Source organism: Numenius arquata, chromosome 17 (assembly GCF_964106895.1).
Source record: "Numenius arquata chromosome 17, bNumArq3.hap1.1, whole genome shotgun sequence".
Taxonomy (NCBI): domain Eukaryota; kingdom Metazoa; phylum Chordata; class Aves; order Charadriiformes; family Scolopacidae; genus Numenius; species Numenius arquata.
Window position 1 is genome coordinate 7,370,290 of NC_133592.1, and position 19,297 is coordinate 7,389,586.

The following is a 19,297-nucleotide window of genomic DNA, read 5'->3' on the forward strand; positions in this document are numbered from 1 at the left end:
ACGGAGAGGAACAGACGGTTTATTTGCATTACGGAAGATGCAACAGGACTCAGTCTGATGAACAGGTCTGGCTGGGATCTCGGTCCTTCCTACAAAAACAAGCTCAGAGGTAGAAAAGACAAAAATCAAGGAAAAGTGGGTTGTTTGCAAATCAGTGTATTGTTCCACCTGCCTCAAAACCTTGCAACCTCGTGTCTAAGATCTGAGCCACTGACAGGAGGGAAAGTACTTTATTTAAAAGATCATAGAGTCTGACAGTCATTAAGACAAACCGCTTCCAGGCAAGTTTACAGATCAGCAATCGGTTTGTGGGGCCAGAACGGATATTTCTCCTTGTCCAGTTTGGTTTCAGGGAAGGCATCGTGCAAGTCTTCAAATGTCATCTGTTCGAAGGGAATCATGCTTTTGAGCTTCTGGAGCTTGAAGGGAGGGAGAGCAGAGACAAACACGTTACAAGTCGCTCATCAGCAAGAAAGAGCAAAGCACACACAAGTAAGAACAAGGTGTGTGCCCGGCTGGGTTAAAAAGAATATTCACCAAGCAAAGTCCAGACTTACTTGCTGCTCATACTGGGCAATACGAGCCTTGGAAGCCTGCACGTACTCAGCAGTGCTCTTTGCCTGCGGGAAAGCAGAGGACGTGGTGAATACGCTTACGATAAAGACAGTGACCTAGAGTGAACCTGCAACCCCAGGCCTTACGTTGGCATTAACGTTCATCATCATTGCACTAGACAAGTGGACAGAATCTTGATCAAATCCCAAATAGCCAAGCCCTTCCACGTGCAGGGATCCTCTTGTTTAGCCAAAAGCCACAGACGGGTGAGGACCAACCAGAGCTGTGCTCCAGCTCAGGCTGCCCAGCCCATGCACGTACAGAACATCTCTCTCCCCCCTCCCCATCCTCACAGAAGTCAGAGACAACCCCAGCATTAGGGAACAGGTTAAACACTTACAGCTTCTGCCTCTTGGGCATCAATTTTGGCAGTTTGTGTATCCTTTGGCTCAGGAACCTTCAGTGCACTGAACTGTACATCAAAAGAGAAAATTGTTTATACCGTTTGATTGAAGTAATTCTTCACAGCAAAGTAATTTTCCCAAGCAGCAGAGAAGCATTCCCTCCTTTCTTCCTAGGACACACTCACAACTGTGCAAGTTCACAAGCTTTCTAGAACTGATCACTGGAGCTTGACTGTATCCGTCACAAGCAGCGCTGCTCAACCATGAGCTTAAAGCAATCTATTCCGTACTGCACACCATCACCAGGACACGTAACACCCCTCACATTCATCCCAGCTCTGCAAAGAGCAAAGCACCGCATCGCAAGGAAGTCTAATACTAAAGCCTCATCATATCACACACTGATTTCCCCCAAGACAAAGTTCCCAGACCCATGTGAGGTCAGTGGGTCCTCCCAGCCTGGGGAGGCCAATTTCCATAGTGCCGGTGACACCTCGTGTCCTTCAGCAAACCCCTCGCTCATGCTTTTCAATTCCTGCTTATAAAGAGGAGGGCAACCCCTGCAGGCACCCGGTAGCTTTACACATTTCAGCGTGCAGAGAGCCACACTCACCACCTTCTTCCATTCAGGGAGATAGAGAAATACTTCAAACGTTTGTTTCAGGAGAGGCTCTACCCAAGAATTCATTTTTTGCAGCCAAAATAATTTATCAAGTTTTCTTTCACCAACTTTCTCGCCGTACAATGCTACAGGTTTCCTCCTGAACAATGGCAGTCAAGTGACCTCCTCGAGGTCAGTGACACTGACCTGCAGGGTGTACAGCTGGGGGAATCTGACAGCCAAAACCAACCTTCTGTGTCACTTCTGGTGTTTTCCTCTCACACCAAAGACATTCCCCATTTAAATCTCCAAGAAAAGCAATACCCAGCCTGCAAAGATACTGACCTTACTCTGAAACTCATCCACCATGCCAGCTTTAGCAACAGCAGCCTTGTAATGAGCCCAGTCGATGGTCGGGGGTTTCTCCGGCAGAGCGGCCAACCTAAAGAGACACAGCACAGCGGTCACAGCCAGTGCTAGAAGTAACCCCATGCTATCGCTCGCTCTCTGCCACAGTTACTTTCCAGAGTGTCACCAGAGCCTGATAAGTTTAGTTTAAATATCTTCAGGTCCATCAACAAGCAGTGATGAACCATTTCTGCAAATCCCTCTCTCTGCCCTTGAAATAGCCTTCGCTACACAGACAAAAAGAGTTCAGCCTGCAGCCCTGCTCCGCTTCAAACTACTATATAGACTCTCTGGGTGCAGCCCTGTTAGAAAGGATTAGCCAGTTTTCACAATAGTGAGCCATAGACAATCAGCAATATTAGCTGTAAAAGCCAACAACGTTTGTATCAAGCAGCTGAAGCATTTGAGGAGACTCATGAATTTGTGCAGCAATGAACAGAATAAGCATTTGTGCAAAATGCTTTGATCGTGCCAAAGCAAACTGCTTTCACACAACTGCTTTCTTACATTAGAGCTGTTATTTTACTCAGGGGAGGATTAAGTAAAGATGATTTGCCTAAAAAAGCCACCAACTGTCTTGAAGATGACCTGCCTTAATGTTTCTCAGGGCACTGCTGTGGGACCACAGTTACCACCACTGCCTCAAGCCGGTACCGCAAAGGCTGAGGGCTCAGCTGAGGGACCCCTGCAGGAGCAGGGCAGACACTCACCGGGCCGACAGCGCGTCGCTGCGGGTCTTCAGGGCGTTGAACATGGCCCTCTGGTTGGGGGGCACCCTCTCGGCGAAGGCCGCCCAGTCAATGGCCTTGATAGCAGCTCTGCGTCCTGCCATGCTCCCAGCCTGCGCCCGGGAGAGAGAACACCAGGCGGGTGACGCTGCGGGGGGGGGCAGGCAGGGACCAGAGCGACACACCGGGACATGGTGGGGGGGACGGACGGCACGCCGAGACAGGGAGTTGAGGGGGGACACAACACAGCGGGACAGGGAGGGGGTTGGGGACAGACAACACACCGGGACATAGTGGGTACAGGGGACGACGACATGACATATACCGGGACCCGGGGACGGCGAGACACCGGGAAGGGGGGGTACACAGGGACACGGGGCGGGGAGGACGGGGGGGACACCGGAGGTACCGCTCTTCAGCCCAGCCCGGCCCCGCCGCGGCCTCACGCCCCCACCCCAGCCCCCCAACACCCCGGCCCGCCCCGGTCTGCTCCCTCCTACCCGGCTCCGGGAATCCCGGATCCCAGCCCCCGGCCCTGCCGCCCCGCTCTCACCTTCACTGACCGCCACTGCCGTCCCCAGGCGCAGACGCGAGCAGCGCCGGAAGTCCCGGCTCCGCTGCCCAATCAGAGCGAGCCCTCACCGGAAAGCGTCATTCTCTTCCTTCCCGGTGACCGCCTCCGGCGCCCCGGAAGTGCGTCCCGTGCCGGAAGCGGCGGAGGAGCAGGGGCGGTGATGGCGGCGCGGGGGCGCTGAGCGGCACCGCTATGGCCGAGCTGGCGGCGGCGGCGGCGGAGGGGCCGCCGCGGGGCCGCACGCCCAGCCCGGGCCCCGGGGGAACGCCGGGGCCTCCCAGCCCCCGCGCGGCCGGAGCGGCGGCGGGCTCCGGTGGGGCCCTGTCACCGCCCGGCGCGGCCCGGCCGCCCGCCGCTTCCAAGTGGGTGCGCCTGAACGTGGGCGGCACGTACTTCGTGAGCACCCGGCAGACGCTTTGCCGGGAGCCCAAGTCCTTCCTGTGCCGCCTCTGCTGCCAGGACGGGCCCGAGCTCGGCTCCGACAAGGTGAGGCCGCGGCGGGGGCCGGTCCCTTCTCTCCCCCCCCAACCCCGGGAACGGCGAGGCCCCGAGCCCGGGCGGCGGCCGCCCCTCCTTGAGGCGCTTTAGCCCCCACGGCAGCCAGTGTCACCGGGGGGCAGCGCCCCGACTTGCTGTACGGGCAGGATGACAGCCCCAGCTGCTGGTGTCCCCAGGGCCAGCGCTCCCCGACCCTGCGGCGTGGGTGGGCCGATCTCCACGGCAGCCCCGCTCCCGCCGTCCCCGGGGACACACAGTGCCCTGACACACGCTGTTTCCTCATCCCTCGTGTCCCATTACACGGCCTCAGTTTTGGCCGCATCCCGAAGAACGGGGCTTAGAGTCCCCTTGTACCTGTAACGCCCGGGGCCAGCAGCCGCCGGTGCCCTCCACCTCCCGCGGTGACAGGGCTGTCCTCGGGGAGCAAAGCAGCGCCTTCCCAGGGTGGTTATAGCAGAGAGGGAACTAGAATGAAACTTGCCTAGAAACAGGAATTGTAATGATTTCTCACCCTGCACACCCTGCACAGTTTTTTTTTAAAATATATTTCATATTGCTCTCCTAAAAGATGACAGTGCACATTCCTCGCAGGGGTAGATGGGTTTGAAGTCGTTGCAGTTTAGCGTAAGGATTTTGCAAACAGTTATTCTTGTAATTGCAGGTTTTCTATAGGATTTGCTGCACAAGGTTTTGTACATATTTCGTGGGTAGTTCAGCCTGAGAATCAGTGAGGGAATTAGAAGGGAATTGCCACTCCCTTCAGAGTTTAATGAAAAGATAAATCCTGGTTGTGATCAAAATAGCGGTCACCGGCGTCAGCGAGTCGAGGAGGTGACATTTTAGAATGTCTTTTCACAGTTTTTTATTGCTTTAGAGCAGACTGATTGGCAAGACATATATTGCTTTAAAGCGACTTGAGGGAGTGATATGAAAGGTTTACTTCAGAACTGGCTCAAGAGTTGCTTTTGGTTGCGAGTTGTTGGTTATTTGGTGGCAGTGGTTGTATTGCCCGAGACACGGCTGGTGCAGCGCGATGTGCATTTTCAGTAGCAGAAAGGAGGAAAAAAAAAAAAAAAAAGAGATACTTAAACCATCATATGCTGTGAGCTAGAACTGGAGATCCAGTTTTCCTTCACACTTTTCTAGTTAAACTTGTCTGGAAAACAAATTTAGACAGAACACAGCTGCCAGCTTTTGGGTTCTATTCTTGCAGCGAAGAAAAACTGCCAAGCCCTGCTTTTCTCTCCAGGTGTATAACTCTGTGTGTCAAAGTGCTTCATTTGAAGCATCTGCCAGCGTTACTGAGCTGCAGCATTTGTAGCCGAGTTCAGATATTGAAGAGAAAAAAAAAGTTGGTTTAAATGTGGAGTACACCTTTCACAGGCAAATGAATCCAAGTTCTCAACGAGAAACTGCTCAATTTATTATTTTAAACTGAAATTATTTTTTTTCCTGTTACCATTTAACCATCCCTGATTCATTCCTCTGCTCACTCAACAGGATGAGACGGGGGCGTATCTCATCGATAGAGACCCCACCTATTTTGGTCCAATACTGAACTACCTCCGACACGGGAAGCTCATCATAAACAAGGAGCTTGCAGAAGAAGGTGAGAGAAAATTACAGGGCGAGAACTTCAAATGCTGTTTGACAGCAGTATCCCCAAGCCATCATCGGAAACTTGCCTGAGTGCAGAGGGTTCCTGGCACGGCGATGCGTACGGGTGTGAGAAGCCGCATTTCCCAGCAGTGCTGCTAGTTAGTACCATCAGCTTCTCAGAAGGATGCTCATTAGCAGGGATTAAATCATTAGATTCTATATCTTCCTGGAAGCAGAGGCCTGCAGCTTGCAACACAAGTCATTGCTGTTCTGCTTAGCTCAGAGGTTTTTGTTAGCAGAGCAAAAGATCTGTTAGCACATCTCTCCCCCCACAGATGTGCAAACAAAATAAAGATTGTGCCACAAGGTTTCTGATAATCCCAGGGAAAGGGGAATAATATTTCTTAAAGATCCCGTAAGTCACAAAAGCAGGTGACAGCTAGTTGGTCATTTTCTTCCAGCATGGGAGCATGAGATGGATGGCACGGCCTATTCAGCGTTGGGGGATTTTCTCACATCTGGGCTAGATTTGGAGGCAGGAGCAGGTGTTGCCTCCTTGTAGCAGAATCATCTTCATTCTACCCTGTACACAGTAACAGAATTCCTCTCTACTTTTGGTTCCTTTCCTAGGGGTACTGGAAGAAGCCGAGTTTTACAATATCGCATCCCTTGTGCGGCTGGTGAAGGAGCGGATACGGGATAACGAGAACAGAACCTCCCAAGTAATGCCCAGCAACATTTGCGTTACGAAGTCGGTCATTTCTGTAGTGCAGTAGAGGGACACGTGTGGCTGTAGACACTTCTAGTAGCAGTTCTTTGGTTTAAGTCACCTTTAACGGGAAATAATGCTTTTAGGTCAACCCAAGGCACAGCTAGGAAAGAGTATCCATTATGGTTTTATAAGCACGGAACACTGGGTCATCTTGTTAGTGCTGCCGGGAAGGACAATGAGCAAACAAGAGGGGCCAGAAGCCGAGATAGGTAGTTATAAAGCAAAACATACTGCTATCGTGTGTAGAGAATAGTTCAAACTCTTCCTTCTCTAAACCATTTTCTTCCCTTTATATCTGTCTCTCTGTGGTAATTTTCCCCATTGCTGCTCAGCTGATAACAGCACACCCAGTAGATTCAATTTCAGAAGAGAAATGTTTTCAAAAGGCGGTAAATGGCTTTGAAAGCCGAAGAAATTTTGCTTTCACTGGCCCTTAGACACCTAGAAGGCTTTGGAGAGAAGCGTGACAACGGTATGTACCTGTTTTAGAATCAGTTGGATGGTCTGAAGGATGAAGTCAGAAAGCCTGTGGGGCTCAGACTTCCTCAAATAACAAGGCAACAGAGCAGGAGAGGCTTATTAATTTCCTAGCTTGTTACTCGTATAACAGCTACTAAACTTATGCTTCTTTTTATTCTCTGTGCTTTAGGGACCTGTGAAGCACGTGTACAGAGTCCTGCAGTGCCAAGAGGAAGAGCTCACACAGATGGTGTCCACTATGTCCGATGGGTGGAAATTCGAACAGGTACCATTACCCAAAAATGGCAGAATGCCTTTGCAAGCTGCATGTAGAATAAGCAGAGTTTGCTATGGAATTGTACTTCACACTGAATTATCTTCTGAATAAGCAGTCTGAGCTGAGCAGCAGCCCACTTATGTAAAATAACTGGCAGGGAAAGGCAGAATTCACTCAAACTGCCAAGAGAGATTTCATTTTCTCTCAGGACTTCTTGTATCCTTGTCAAATCCCAGAGCAATTCTCCCCTTCTCCTGCATTTCATCACTTACACCAGGCCCTAGTACAACAGTTTTAGCCAGGAAAATTAATAGAGCCATGAAAAAAAACTACAGCACAACTTTTCTGGAAGCTCAAAGCCATGACTCCTGCGTTTGCTAAAGAGGGGCCGAGTGACATGAGAAATACACTTCCTGCAGATGCCTTTGTAGCGCAGCCAGTTTCAGGGCATGGTGTCACTGAAGTTGCATATGGCATTAGTTCCAGATTTGGTTTGGAATCAAATATGGTCTGTCTTATTTAGGAGGATGGAGAACTGGAAACCAGCTGGCCTGCATGTTAATGCTATATTAAGAAACTGCAGAATAGGCTCTGTGGATTACAGCTCTGCTGTCTTCCCAATTAGTCCAGCTTCAGTACAAGTGGATGTTGTGGGGAATGTGCTGACACAAAGTGAGGCACAGGATTAGCAACGGCACTTTGTACCCCTTGTTCACGTATATCTATTCTGTAATGCCTGAAAACTATTGCCTAGTGGAGAGGCAGCCCAAAGCTCTGGCCCCTGTGAGCCAGTAGTGATATCTTGTGACCAGGAGCCACAAGCTGCTTTATGGAAACGCAGTTCTTCAACACCCAGGTTGTGCTGTCCAAAAATTTACTTAACAAATGTTGCCTTTCACATATGCACATACACATCCCCAAAACCAAAAAGCTGTAGGCAGTGCCCTTCACAGGAATCTGCACCCTTTCCTTTTTCCTAGTCGCGCTTTGTACAAACCACTGAGATCCCTGCCAGCCTCCTCCTTCCCATACACTGCAAGCGCCAGGAAAATTTCCTGCACATCCCACTCCAGCACCCTCCCACCATCAGGAGCTGTTCCTACCCTCCCCTGGTACTCGAATTCAGCTCAATCGCCCCCAAGAGCAGCAAGAACAGATAGATATCAATGCTTTGGTCAGGGCTAGACCCCACAGAGCAGTACAGCCTCCCTCCAGCTGTGAGATGGTCTGGACTGAGTCACAGAGCAGGAACGTGGTGGTGGTGCAGCACGGGATAAGTTCCATGCTGAAACGGGCCCTGCTGGGAGGCACGTTGTAGCTGCAGCCTGTTGCCAAGGTCTTTCCCCAGATGTGCAACCCAGCACAGCTTCTACCCTCCCCCAAATCACACCATTTGGCGTGCTGAGACATGTTAGGAAAGATGATAACAGATCTGCATACTGGGGGCAAAGAGAGCCTATTGCTAAATCTTAGCCTGGATGCCAGTGGCTGAACAGAGCAGCCAGTTCCCTTCATGCACTCTTGGGAACCAGTCACTTCATAACGCCAAAAAGACTGTTTCGGAAACCTGCAGCAAAGGCAGAAGTGGTAAATGCTGTTGCAGCCTTACTGTCTGTCAGGCTTGGGTTCTCAAAGCATGTGGCCTTTCAGGTTCTCTGCCTTGTACCGTTCAGTCCTGCTTAAATGAGGGATGGAATAGAAATTCGCTATTTTAAATAGAAGTCCATTGTCCTGTCCACCTACAGTTCAGTAGTCTGGAAAGCTGCTGTCTTTATCAAAAGATACTTTGTGTTTGTTGAGCAAAGAGCAGTATTGAAATATCCAAGAGCTTAAACAGTCAAGATAGGGAGCAGGGAAGCAAAAGGAAAAAAAATATTTTTTTAATCCTGTGTATATCTTTTGCCCTTAGTGCAAACATCAAAACCTGTTTAAAACATCACTGGAGGTCAGTCAGTATGACAGCCCCCCAGGTCATCCTGCAGCTGCACTGTCACCATATAAATGTCACCTGTCCAGGGAGGCTGTTGACTGCATCTGTCTCATATGTAAATATGGAATGCTCTCTTCTAAAATCCATCAGGACATAGAAGTTAGGGTGAACACTGCGTATTAAAGTTTCCTAGATAGACACAGTTGCTAAGATTCACATCGCTTTCTTCAGATTACTTAGATTTACTATCTGGAAAGCAGAACTGAGTTGTAAATGACAAATTAGCTCTGCACTCCAGGATGTCCTTTTAATGTAATAATGATAAATGAGACAGATGGGATTTCTTGGATCGAGTCCAGACCCCTCATCACAACAGTAATAGAATATAATCCTATTTATACAGATATCAAACTCCATCTTGACAGCATCTACGTAAAGAATGGTGCCGGTTTGCCACATGTGCCCTAGTTAATCTAACAGCTGCCTGTGGTAAAGAATTGCCTTTCCAGTTTTGACACATTGAAGTCAAAAGGCAAGCTGAGAGCCGAGTTCAGCGTGGTCTGGACCAGGAAGCCTACGCTGCCTGCCCCGTGTCTCAATTAGCTGGATATTATATACTGCAAAATCTGACGTGTTTTTCCTTTTTCTGCTCTCAGTAACTGGAAAATGTTCTATTGTGTTAGGCATTACAGCTTCAGGCTGGAATTTCTTCCTGGATTCCAGGTGCCACTAGAGGGCTCTGGAGCTCGGCTGTGTCCCTTAACACAGACACGGGAAAGCCTGTGACAGGGGAGGGCACAGGGAGACACTTCAGGTCCAGAACAGGTCTCACTGGACAGTCGTACCTCACAAAGCAATCGTAGGAATAAAGCAAAAGTCAAGACTTATTGATAGTTACCTTGTCTGTCTCCTGTTGCACAGCTAATCAGCATTGGATCTTCCTATAATTATGGAAACGAAGACCAGGCAGAATTCCTCTGCGTGGTGTCCAGGGAGCTCAACAATTCTACCAACGGCATTGTAAAGGAGCCCAGCGAGAAGGCAAAGGTAAGGCATCTGCTCAGATGTATTGACTTGATTTCCCCTTTGCAAAGAAAGAGCCCTTCTTACACTAGCAGATCCATAATTTGCAGTAGCAGTTCCGTATACCGGCTTTCCCATTTCCTCCTGTATGCAGGATCTTTCCCTCTTGGAAGATTTCATGTTTTACTGTAGGCCAAGAGCTATGGCTCTTTGTATGTTTCAAATTAAGACCAAAAAAATAGGAGGAAAAAGAGAGACTTGAAAAAGGGGGACAGCACATCAAGGACCTTTGAGATTGGTCATGTTTTGTGTGAGGGATGTTGCAGTGAGAGACAAGGAGGGTTTTTTCCTCTTTCAGTCTACTCTTTTTTTCTTTTTTTTTTTTTTTTTCCCCAGGATAGTAACAAAAGTGACATTCTTAACTCCTGGCAGACAGCTAAGCATGATTTCTAGAGAAGGGGCTCACTCAGCTTTAACCAGCCTGTCATTTGTTATGGTAGCATAGAAGCCAGCCAGCTGCTCTCACGTTAGTCCATCTTTCCTTTCTCCGCAAAAGACTCCGTTCAGTTGACTCTGAACATCAACTTTTGCATCTAAACTTGTCCAAGGTATTTATAGCAGCTCTATTCTTTTTCAGATTCTTCAAGAGCGAGGATCCCGGATGTAATTCAAGTGTCCACTCTGTTAAAACTCCCAGATGTCAAGAGGGCAGTCTGGCCGGGCAGAGCATCTCTCCGCAGTGCAGCCTTGCCCTTGTACAGTAACCAAGCTAATGCAAAGCAAAGCCGAGCCTGTCCTGCCAATGGCGAATAATTCTGGTCATAACCAAAGGCTTCCCTTTTACCCTGGAAACCAAGGAAGGAAAAGGCTCTTCCAGTTGGATAGTCCTTTCCACAAGTATTTGTTTTACTTTCTTGGCCAGCGCTGTATTGAATTTTTCCAACAATGGCTGGGCCGGATTCCCAGTCGGAGCCTTTGCGAAGGTTGCTCAGGTCCACAGGCCCTTGTAATCAGTCCCACCTTCTGCAGGCTGGCGTAGGTGGGAAGATTTGGATTTGAGCTGCGCCATTTCTTGCACCCAGGTCTGCCACCGGAAAAGCGCAGGGACCTTGCAACACTCCCCCTCCTGATCAGCCAGCCCCCCCAAATCAGAAGAACAGGGCTTTAAAAGGAGGAACGAAACAACCACTCGTAAAAAAACCCACACAAACTTTTCCATTCTTGCTTTGTATTTGTTCCTTGTTCAATTCCTACGAGCTGAGTTTAGATACTAAGGGGAGGGGAGTTGTGTGTCCGTCTAACGCGCGTCTCGCTGTTAACACTTACCTACGGGCTCCTGGCATTTTCCAAAGCCCGTTACTTTGCATGCATAAACAGAGACCTGCGTTCACCCAGAATAGCGAGAGAGTGATAGTTCTGTCTTTCATGCTTCTCTACTGAAGAAGAGTGGTGACATCATCCCCTCCAGTACCCTGCCACGGCCATATCTTAGCCTGGTGCAAAGTCACAAGGTTAGGGACTCGTTGCTGCCAAGTTCAGCTTTGCCTTGTTTGTCTCCAGCAAGCGTGGGCTCTCTCTCTCCTTCTTTCTCACCAAGGGAGGGCTTCAGGCAGAATTTCTTTTGTACTGTAGCAAGCAGGTAGGTTTGTTTTAACCCATGAGATCCTTTGCGGAGGAGATCCCCTGCTTTACATGCAGTGATTTATCTGGAGCCCCCTCACGTCCCCACCTTTAAGAGATCACCTCAAATTACAGAGGGGCATCACGGAGTTGGGGTGGGGGGGTTTGGTGAAAAGTTGCCAAACTGTTGTAATGTTTCTTGTCCAAAGTGATGTGTCGACTTCTGTGACTTTTTTTTTCTTTTTTTTTTTTCTTTTTTTTTTTGGAATGCCTTGGATGGATGTGCAAAATGTTCGTTTGTGCCTCTCTTGAATTCTGATCTTAGCCAAACTGCAGTCACTGGTTCCCCTCTGTTAATCTGTGCCATCCCTAACGAAGGGCATGTCCCTCCTAGTCCGGTAAATGGAATTTCTTAGGAATTTGCTGCATGTTTTTCCCCTTTCATCCTGGCTTTGTTCTTTGTAGCCCAAATGTCCAGGCACTTGGGTCTTTTTGAGTCAAGTCCCAGACTGACATTAAATGCAAAGCTTCAGAGATGCTGGAATTCACAGACATTGACAAGCTCAGAGCAGATGTTTCTCAATGAGGTATCAGAAAATTCCTCATCTGGACTGAGGAATTGGGCTTTCTGCAGGACTTCAGCTACCTGTGGTCTCCTTGAAGTTTTGAGGTAGAATTAGGCAGGTTTCCCGTCTTGTCTCTTGTTGCTGACAGGGCCTCGCGGCAGCAGAATATTACTGATGGTCCAACAACCAGTTCAGCAAACAAGATGTGCAGCAAAGACACTGAGTGACACTGCTGCGCTCTCTGCCTCTTCTCTCCTTCTGTACCTATACCTATACCAGGTACCTTCTGTACCTGTACCTTCTTGCCTGTCCTCTTCCATCCTGCTTTGCCAACGTACCTCCTCCGGTGGAGGCTTTGCCTCATTCTCAAGAATGACTGGTTAATTATCTGTGCTAGTTTAATCCTGGTAACAACGGGCTGTGCCAAATGTCTTTGAGTTCACATTGTGTCAGTTCCAGGCTGTTGAAACACAGCTGGCTTGCCATCATGCTGAAGAACCCAGCTCTTCTTTTTCCCTCCATCTTCCCTCTTTATAACGTGGTGAGATGGTGTTGGTGTGATTAGACCGTACGCCTTGGCTGGGCCTAAATAACACTGTGATGTGTATAGATATCTCTCCTCTGTCGGTATCTTGTAGCCTCGGTCATTGTCTGTCTGTGCTCACAGCTAAGAAATCCAGAAGCGCATGTATGCAAGTTAGCAGCCTAAAAAGCCCTTTATCACTCATCTGTCATCTTTTCCTTCCTCAGAGGAGGGAATTTCTGGGAACTGGTCAAGAACCATGAAACTAAAGGCAACAGGAACTGGTCGAGCTGCTTTTGTCACATCGATGCCAGCTGAGCACCTTGCTGTTCACACCGTGGAGCCCAAAGCAACACTAGTTGCAAAGGGAGACTTTCTGTCCAGTACAGCTCAAATAGATAAAAACAATACCTCGTTGCTTTTTTGTATCACCAAAAATGCCATGCGTGGTGAAGCCCACCGGAGGATTGCCTGATGCAAGAATTACGCCATCGCTCTCCCCCCTGAGCCACCGAGCATCTAAACATGGCCATCACCGGTTGAGAGGAACAGCAGTTTAACTCGCGTGCACAAGAACGACTATCAAAGTTGCATCTTGGTTTTCCCCCCCTCAGTGCTCTGCAGCCACAACATGCTGGGGGGGGGAGTTGAAGACCCTTTGGGTTCGATTGCAGGGTCTTTTGAGTTCAACAGAACAAGTTTATGGTAGAAAACCAACCATTGGCACCGGACGCTTGAGTTCTTGGGCCATATTTAGGACCAGGCATGCGGTCCTTCCAGAGCAGGTACATTCCCAGTGGAGGATTTCTCCTTTCCTGACTGTGCTACGTCACCTCTACCCTAAGACCAAGGCTGGTCTCAGCATTATGCATCAGTTGCATCCCTTCTGTGCTCAAGACAGGGCTTTTCCTTCCATTGCCTTTCACTCAGTCACAACTATATCAAAATTAGCGCTGAATTAGGATGAAATTTGTCCCATTCACTCTAAAAAAAAAAAAAAAAAAGGTAGCATGTTGTGGTGAGTAGGGTAGGTGAGCAGGGGTAGATCTACTGAGTATCCAAGAGCGCTTGTGCCTCTTGAGAAAGTTCACTTTATAGCATTAATCCTGGGAATGGAGAGTATGACACTTTGGTTTTTTTTAAACTTTCCCAGTGGCCTAAATTGTTCCATTATGGCAAGACTGGAAATAACTTCTTAAAGTGTCTTTGTTTCTGCACATTTTTAAAAAAAATAAAAAAAATAATGGATTTTTCTCAGGGGTGACTGAGTGGGCTGAGGCAAAGGGGGCAGGGTTCGCTGCAGGGCGGTGGGACGGAGCAGCTCCCCAGCCCCGCAGCTGGGCCGTGGGCTCCTCCCCACGGGTTTGCCCGCAAACCCGGAGGTTTTGTACAGTTTGTCACGTGTCAGTGCCCTTTGCTACTGTTTATCTTTGTTTATTAAATGTGTTTGAATAACAGTTGAGATGCTGTGATTAATTTTTTTGTTTGTTTGTTTTTCCAATAAAGGTTCTGAAATGGGTTTGAAAAGTTTGAACAAAGTCTGCAGCCTGCTGCTTTCTCTGCATCCATCTGCCACCTTACCATGCAAATACTGTGTTCTGGGGAAAGACGTGAAAATCTGGTACCTGTTTCTGGCTCCATTTATAACAATGACTTGCCAAAAGCAGAATATAATTAGAGAGTTTGGAGTCCTAGGTTGGTATCAGAGAAAAAGGCAAACTGAAGCATGTTTCCAATTTTCTGTTACACAAAAGAATCTAAACATAGCATGTTCCCGATTTTCTGTTATACAAAAGAATCTAAACATTTACATTTATCTTTACTATTTCCACTGACAGCCACAAGCAAGTAGAACATTAACAAAAGTATTAAATGTGAGTAGCTAAGAAAGGAAGAGGATTTTTGTCAGCTTTCATTTGCTAAACCCCTACTCAACTCCGGAGCAGCAGACACAGCAGAATGGTCTGACCCTTCCAGGCAGCTTTGCTCCTTCCTCCACCACAAAAGGCCTGCGCTGAACATCTGCAGGAGCTTGCAAAGAGCTCTCTACTTCCCCCACAAGACCAAAGACACAAGGTTCTTGCCATCGGCAAGACAAAAACAGAATGAACACAAGAAAAATAAGTGGAGTTTCTTAAAGCCAGCTTCCCCTTGTGATCTGAGCCTGCAACTGGCTGCTGGGCAAGAGATTGCCCTGGGCTTGTGGCATTAGCCCAGAGGCCCCAGAGCGTGTTTTAAGTAGTTGCTCTATTCCCTCCATCCGGAAAGCTGCCAGCCTTCCCCAGGTTTGTGTCTTTAGCGAGAGCAGAGGATTAGCTGAGGTTTAGGTTCTTTCCTGTTTACAGAGCATCACAACTCAGAAATGCTTGAAACGCTGAGGTACCAACAGATAGACAAGCAGCAGGGAAGCAAAGAGGGAAGCCAGACAGTCAAGCTTTGGTGATGCTCATAGTTGGATAACATTGGCGATTCAGGCCCAACACAGGGGGAAAAGGAGGAGGAACAAAGACCTAAGTGAAGAATGGGAAAATTTGGATTAATTTAGTCTTACTTTTGACGACAAGTGGCTGCTGCCCCGCAGGCACGACGCCTCCACTTCATCCACCACCCCAAAGCAACAGAGCAGGGAGGGGGCTGGCACGTCCCCAAACCAGGATTTAACACCAATGCAGTGGAAGAAGATGAAACTCTCCCTCCATGGGATGGGCAGAAACCACAGCTGAGCCAAGTCACCGCAGTACCATAGGTTCATTTAAGACAGAAATTTTAAAATTTCCTTGACACCTCCCCATATCTCCGTGCCAGACCTGGCTGCAGGTCTGGGCTGCCAGAGAACCTGCCCAAAGCAAAGCCAGGCTCGAGTGCCAGCAGCATCTCAGGCAGAGGTGGAAACTGTGGGGCTGGCACTGCTGATGTTCCACCCATCGTATTCCTTCATGTTCACAAGGTAGGACTTGTCCACAGAAATTCAAATTACAGCTGGCATTTCGGGCCCGCAGCCATAACCTCCCTGCTCTCCCACTTCAGGACTGTCCCATAAGGCTGGAAAAGCCCTTGTGCAGGACCTTTAACCAGCTCCAGGTCTGCCAAGCAGGCGGTTCCTCTCACATCTGCATGCAAAAGACACAAGTGTGCTTTCCGCAGGAACCGCTGAGTGACAAGCTGGAGCCACCAGGCCTTTGTACCATCCCTCGCTTTCCCATCCACAGCTGTGCAACACGCTTAACTCCTCTAAAAAAATCAATTCTTTACTTCTGGCTGCAGAAAAGAGAGGTGATGCCCCAGCATTACCAAGCGGTGAGAGGTTGAGCAGGATGGCCAGCAACACCAAATGTGTTACCTTACCCAGAATAAAAATGGACCCTATACACCACCTCTTAATAAGCAGGTCCTGCTGTTACCAGCCCAAAGCTCAGCTCTCCCTGTTGCCAAAACCCAGGCTGCTCTCGATCTGTTGCAGCAGGAGAAGGGACAAAGTGGGAGGGTTTGCAGTTGAACTGGCCTCAGCAGAAGGTTAAGGTCCTGGCTCTTGGCTGGGTTTGTCAGAGCATCCCAGGCTGCCTCCAAACCCTGCTGCCCTGAGAAGATGTGGGATGCCCAGTGAAGACACCTCCCCAAGGACAAGCAGCTCCTGTGGGCAAGGGGCTCTGTCACCACCAAGGCAGGAGGTGGACAGCAGCACAAAAACACCCAAGGAACTCAGTACCTGCCATGGCAGGATTTGGTCCCTCCTACCCCCCAGAGGCAACTGGGGAAAATAAATTCCCCAGGTGTCTTTGCCAGGTGCTTGGGAGGAAGATGAGTAATGAAACATCACTGAGATTTTCTGATAGCCACAGAGTAAAACAAATAAGTAGTGCACGCCTCTGAGCTGCGGCAGAGCGACTTTAAAACCCCTTTTTTGGCCTTTTCTGCACCGAAAAGGGCATAAAAGGCCCAATCCCACATCCCTTTCCTTAGGAAGGAAAGGCTCCCGCTCCCGCCAGGGCTGAGCTCACCCTGGCCACCACGCTGTGTCGGGGGCCACCTGGCTCCCTGGGGCTGGGGCTCACCACGCCACAGCACCACAAAACTCCCATTAGTCACCCCAGCCGGCAGCTCCGCTGGCCCCTGCCAGCTTTGCCTGGAGCACAATTCGTTTGTGTTTCTGGCCTGCCCGCTCATGTCTGTGGACAAAGAGGAAACCCCAGTTGACATTAAGGACAGGGAAGGGGTTTAGCAGCATCAAGGCATCTGTCAGCATCCGACTGCTTGGCCTGGGGCTCCAGCAAAAAGCAGCAGAAAATTGCTGCTGCATTTCTCCTCCCCGCACACGTCTGGGAGGGTGAAACCCGGCAGCGCAGAGGTCTGGCCACAGCCATAATCACGTCTTGCACAACACGTACGCTCTTCTGCTCTGCCCCAGGCTCTCGCGTAAAGACGAAGGTCAGTTCGTCACTTACCCACCCACCTCCACCCGGAACCAAGTAATCAAGCCAGATCTATTTGCAGACAGAAAGCCTGCAGATATTTTCAACCCAGCTTACTAACTTGTTTGGTAAACAAAGACCTCAGCCTTGTCCTTCCACCTAGATCTGGTTTTGAGGCAGTCACTGAAGGTTTAACCCAACTTTCATACGGAAAATAACACCTGTGTACCCTCTCTCCCTTCCAGGGCTGGAGAAACACATTGGTTTCTCCAAACCAGAGTAAAGAAGGAGCTGCAACCCCTAAACAATTGCCTTCAGACTGTGGTGTAACAGATGAGCAAAGGCATCAGAATTTGACCTTCTGGCAATATTTCCTATTAGAGGCCTCCATCCCTCCTAGGAGTTCTCCAGACTTTAGCAGCTGGGAGTCTGATACAAGTCCATCATCAGACTGAAGTGCAAGGAGTTCTCAAGTCTCATGGGTCTCAAACAGACCCTCAGTGGTCTGAGAGCACAGCTGGTCTCTGTGTCACCAAGAAAATCCTTGGGAAAGGTCAGCACCTTCCACCTGTGATTTAGCTCAGGGCAGTCTGGACAGCGGGTCCTTCAGCACGGCCAGGAAAACACGCACCAGTGATCTTGATGAATTCAAATGACAGTGGCTAAAAATGAGGAAAATTGTTTGGGGCAACCAAGCATGTCCACTTGCTCCAAGGATCCAGCAGGGAAATACTTCTCTTGATCCTTCTCCCACTAAGTCCCTATTCCTCATTAATAAAAGCCAAGGTGAATCACAATTCAGAGTTTGAAAGATAAGGTTTTCTAGATAGAAAAATCACTGTCACCACTGCTCAGGGTCCCCAGATATCAATCCATGGGAGAGATGGGCTGCAGCAGACTCTCACCCGCACCAGCAACACAGCCCTGTGACGCGTCCTTGTCTACTGGCTGGAGTTTTCACACAGCTAATGACAAGGTAACTCCATTTCTTCAAAAGCCCTGCTTTTCAGGGAACACACCGCTCTCCTCACCTTCACAAATGCAGGAAATTGCTGGAAGAAAAACACCAGCAGCTTCCAGACATCCTCAGTAACACCACCCGGGTTCCTAGCAAAGGCCTCCATCCGTTTGGGTAGCCCTGTGTCAGCATCGGTCCCCATCTCTGCCCGTTCCCAGGGGCAACGTGGCAGCTCAGGGTGACACACAGCACAAGCCAGAGCAGCTTCCAAAGCCACCTCCAGTGTGAATTTACACAAGCACGTGTAAATCTCAGACTCATCTCCAGAGCCATCCCTGTTGCCTTGGAGAGAGCTGCCCTTCTTGGCACCAACCTGCCCACCTACTGCACAAAGCACAGGCTCCAGGAAAGTCACAGCCAGCCACCAGGGAGGATGACGGCCATCAGGAGGGCAAGGGCCAGCTTGCACATAAACCGCTTGCAATCACCCACCAGCCGGAGAATTGCCACCAGGGTAAAGAGCAGGGACAAGCCACATCTTGCTGGATTCCTGCGAACTGATGGGAGCTGTCAGTGCACGCTCTGGTGCCAGCTGCCTCCTCATCCCCCATTTCCCACCTCCACGCCAAGCAGTGCTACCCCCAGCACTGACTGACTAGCAGTCATTAAATCTGGACCCAAAGGTGGGATGTCTCACCTGGTGTTACACTCACATTACTGGTGATTAACGAGCGCAAAGCAGCCAGGCAGATCCGAAGTCAACCCAGGAAAGCAGAAAACAGCAGCAAGACAAATCAAAGACTGATCTTGGCAAGGAACCGGGCTTAAATGCAGCTGGGGAACAAATGGGGTGGAGGGGGCGTGGGAAGAGGCCCAGATGTGGCTGGTCAGGCTAATTAAGACCTATTAGAGCAGGCAGGACCCTGATGCCCTTTGCAGGGAGAGGATGTGGGAGCAATGCTCTGGAAGCTGCTTGGAAAACCCACGATAAACCAGCCCCATCCCTGGAACAGTCCTGTTTTCTCAGCACCGGCAGAGCTGGTCCCCAGGGTTTTGCCAGGACTATTCGGATCCTGTCCCTGCCTCAGTCTCAGGCCAGGAATCTGTTTCCGGGTGCTTGGAGAGCTCAGTTTCTGCTGGATCTGTCTGGGTTCAAGGGAAGGATCAGAGCAGGAGCTTCATTTGGGTGCTCCCACAGCCCTCGGGAGGAGCCTGCTGGAGCCGGCTGTGGACAGTGGGACCGAACCTGGAGCTGGAATAGCCCCCTGCCCCAAACTGCTCTGCAGTCCCACAGCTGAGATGTCACTTAGTTTCCTGTGCTTTTAAAAAACCCCCAAAACCCAGAAACAAACAACCCCACCACCTCCACTTCCTCTGCAAGATGCAATATCAG

At 49.6% G+C, this 19,297-nt stretch overlaps 2 protein-coding genes across 4 annotated transcripts; one reads left to right on the forward strand and one right to left on the reverse strand.

Annotated features, from left to right (window-relative positions):
* On the reverse strand, nucleotides 1-18,700 carry ATP5PD (ATP synthase peripheral stalk subunit d). Of its 3 annotated transcripts, none has more exons than XM_074160129.1 (6): nucleotides 3,250-3,291; nucleotides 2,679-2,809; nucleotides 1,906-2,002; nucleotides 956-1,027; nucleotides 558-620; nucleotides 1-419 (listed from the first exon to the last, which is right to left on the reverse strand). In XM_074160129.1, the coding sequence occupies exons 2-6, from the start codon at nucleotides 2,798-2,800 to the stop codon at nucleotides 288-290; spliced, it is 486 nt and encodes a 161-aa protein (XP_074016230.1). In that variant the 5' UTR covers nucleotides 2,801-2,809; nucleotides 3,250-3,291; the 3' UTR covers nucleotides 1-287. The 3 variants fall into 3 exon arrangements, with proteins under 3 accessions (XP_074016230.1, XP_074016232.1, XP_074016231.1); XM_074160131.1 differs by lacking the exon at nucleotides 3,250-3,291 and adding an exon at nucleotides 18,602-18,700 and having other exon boundaries at nucleotides 147-419; XM_074160130.1 differs by having other exon boundaries at nucleotides 147-419; nucleotides 3,197-3,260.
* Nucleotides 3,463-14,068, forward strand: KCTD2 (potassium channel tetramerization domain containing 2). Its single transcript, XM_074160128.1, has 6 exons — nucleotides 3,463-3,756; nucleotides 5,269-5,377; nucleotides 5,998-6,089; nucleotides 6,789-6,884; nucleotides 9,727-9,852; nucleotides 10,466-14,068. Exons 1-6 carry the CDS (start codon nucleotides 3,463-3,465, stop codon nucleotides 10,493-10,495), a joined length of 747 nt encoding a protein of 248 aa, XP_074016229.1. The 3' UTR covers nucleotides 10,496-14,068.
* Nucleotides 18,701-19,297: the final 597 nt, after the last annotated feature.

Coding starts and splice junctions, on each gene's coding strand:
- ATP5PD (XM_074160129.1), bottom strand. CDS start 2,800: ATGGCAGGACGCAGAGCTGCTATCAAGGCCATTGACTGGGCGGCCTTC. Junction 2,003..2,678: donor AGCGACGCGCTGTCGGCCCG/GTGAGTGTCTGC, acceptor GTGTCTCTTTAG/GTTGGCCGCTCTGCCGGAGA. Junction 1,028..1,905: donor TGGATGAGTTTCAGAGTAAG/GTCAGTATCTTT, acceptor TTTGATGTACAG/TTCAGTGCACTGAAGGTTCC.
- KCTD2 (XM_074160128.1), top strand. CDS start 3,463: ATGGCCGAGCTGGCGGCGGCGGCGGCGGAGGGGCCGCCGCGGGGCCGC. Junction 3,757..5,268: donor CCGAGCTCGGCTCCGACAAG/GTGAGGCCGCGG, acceptor CTCACTCAACAG/GATGAGACGGGGGCGTATCT. Junction 9,853..10,465: donor AGCCCAGCGAGAAGGCAAAG/GTAAGGCATCTG, acceptor ATTCTTTTTCAG/ATTCTTCAAGAGCGAGGATC.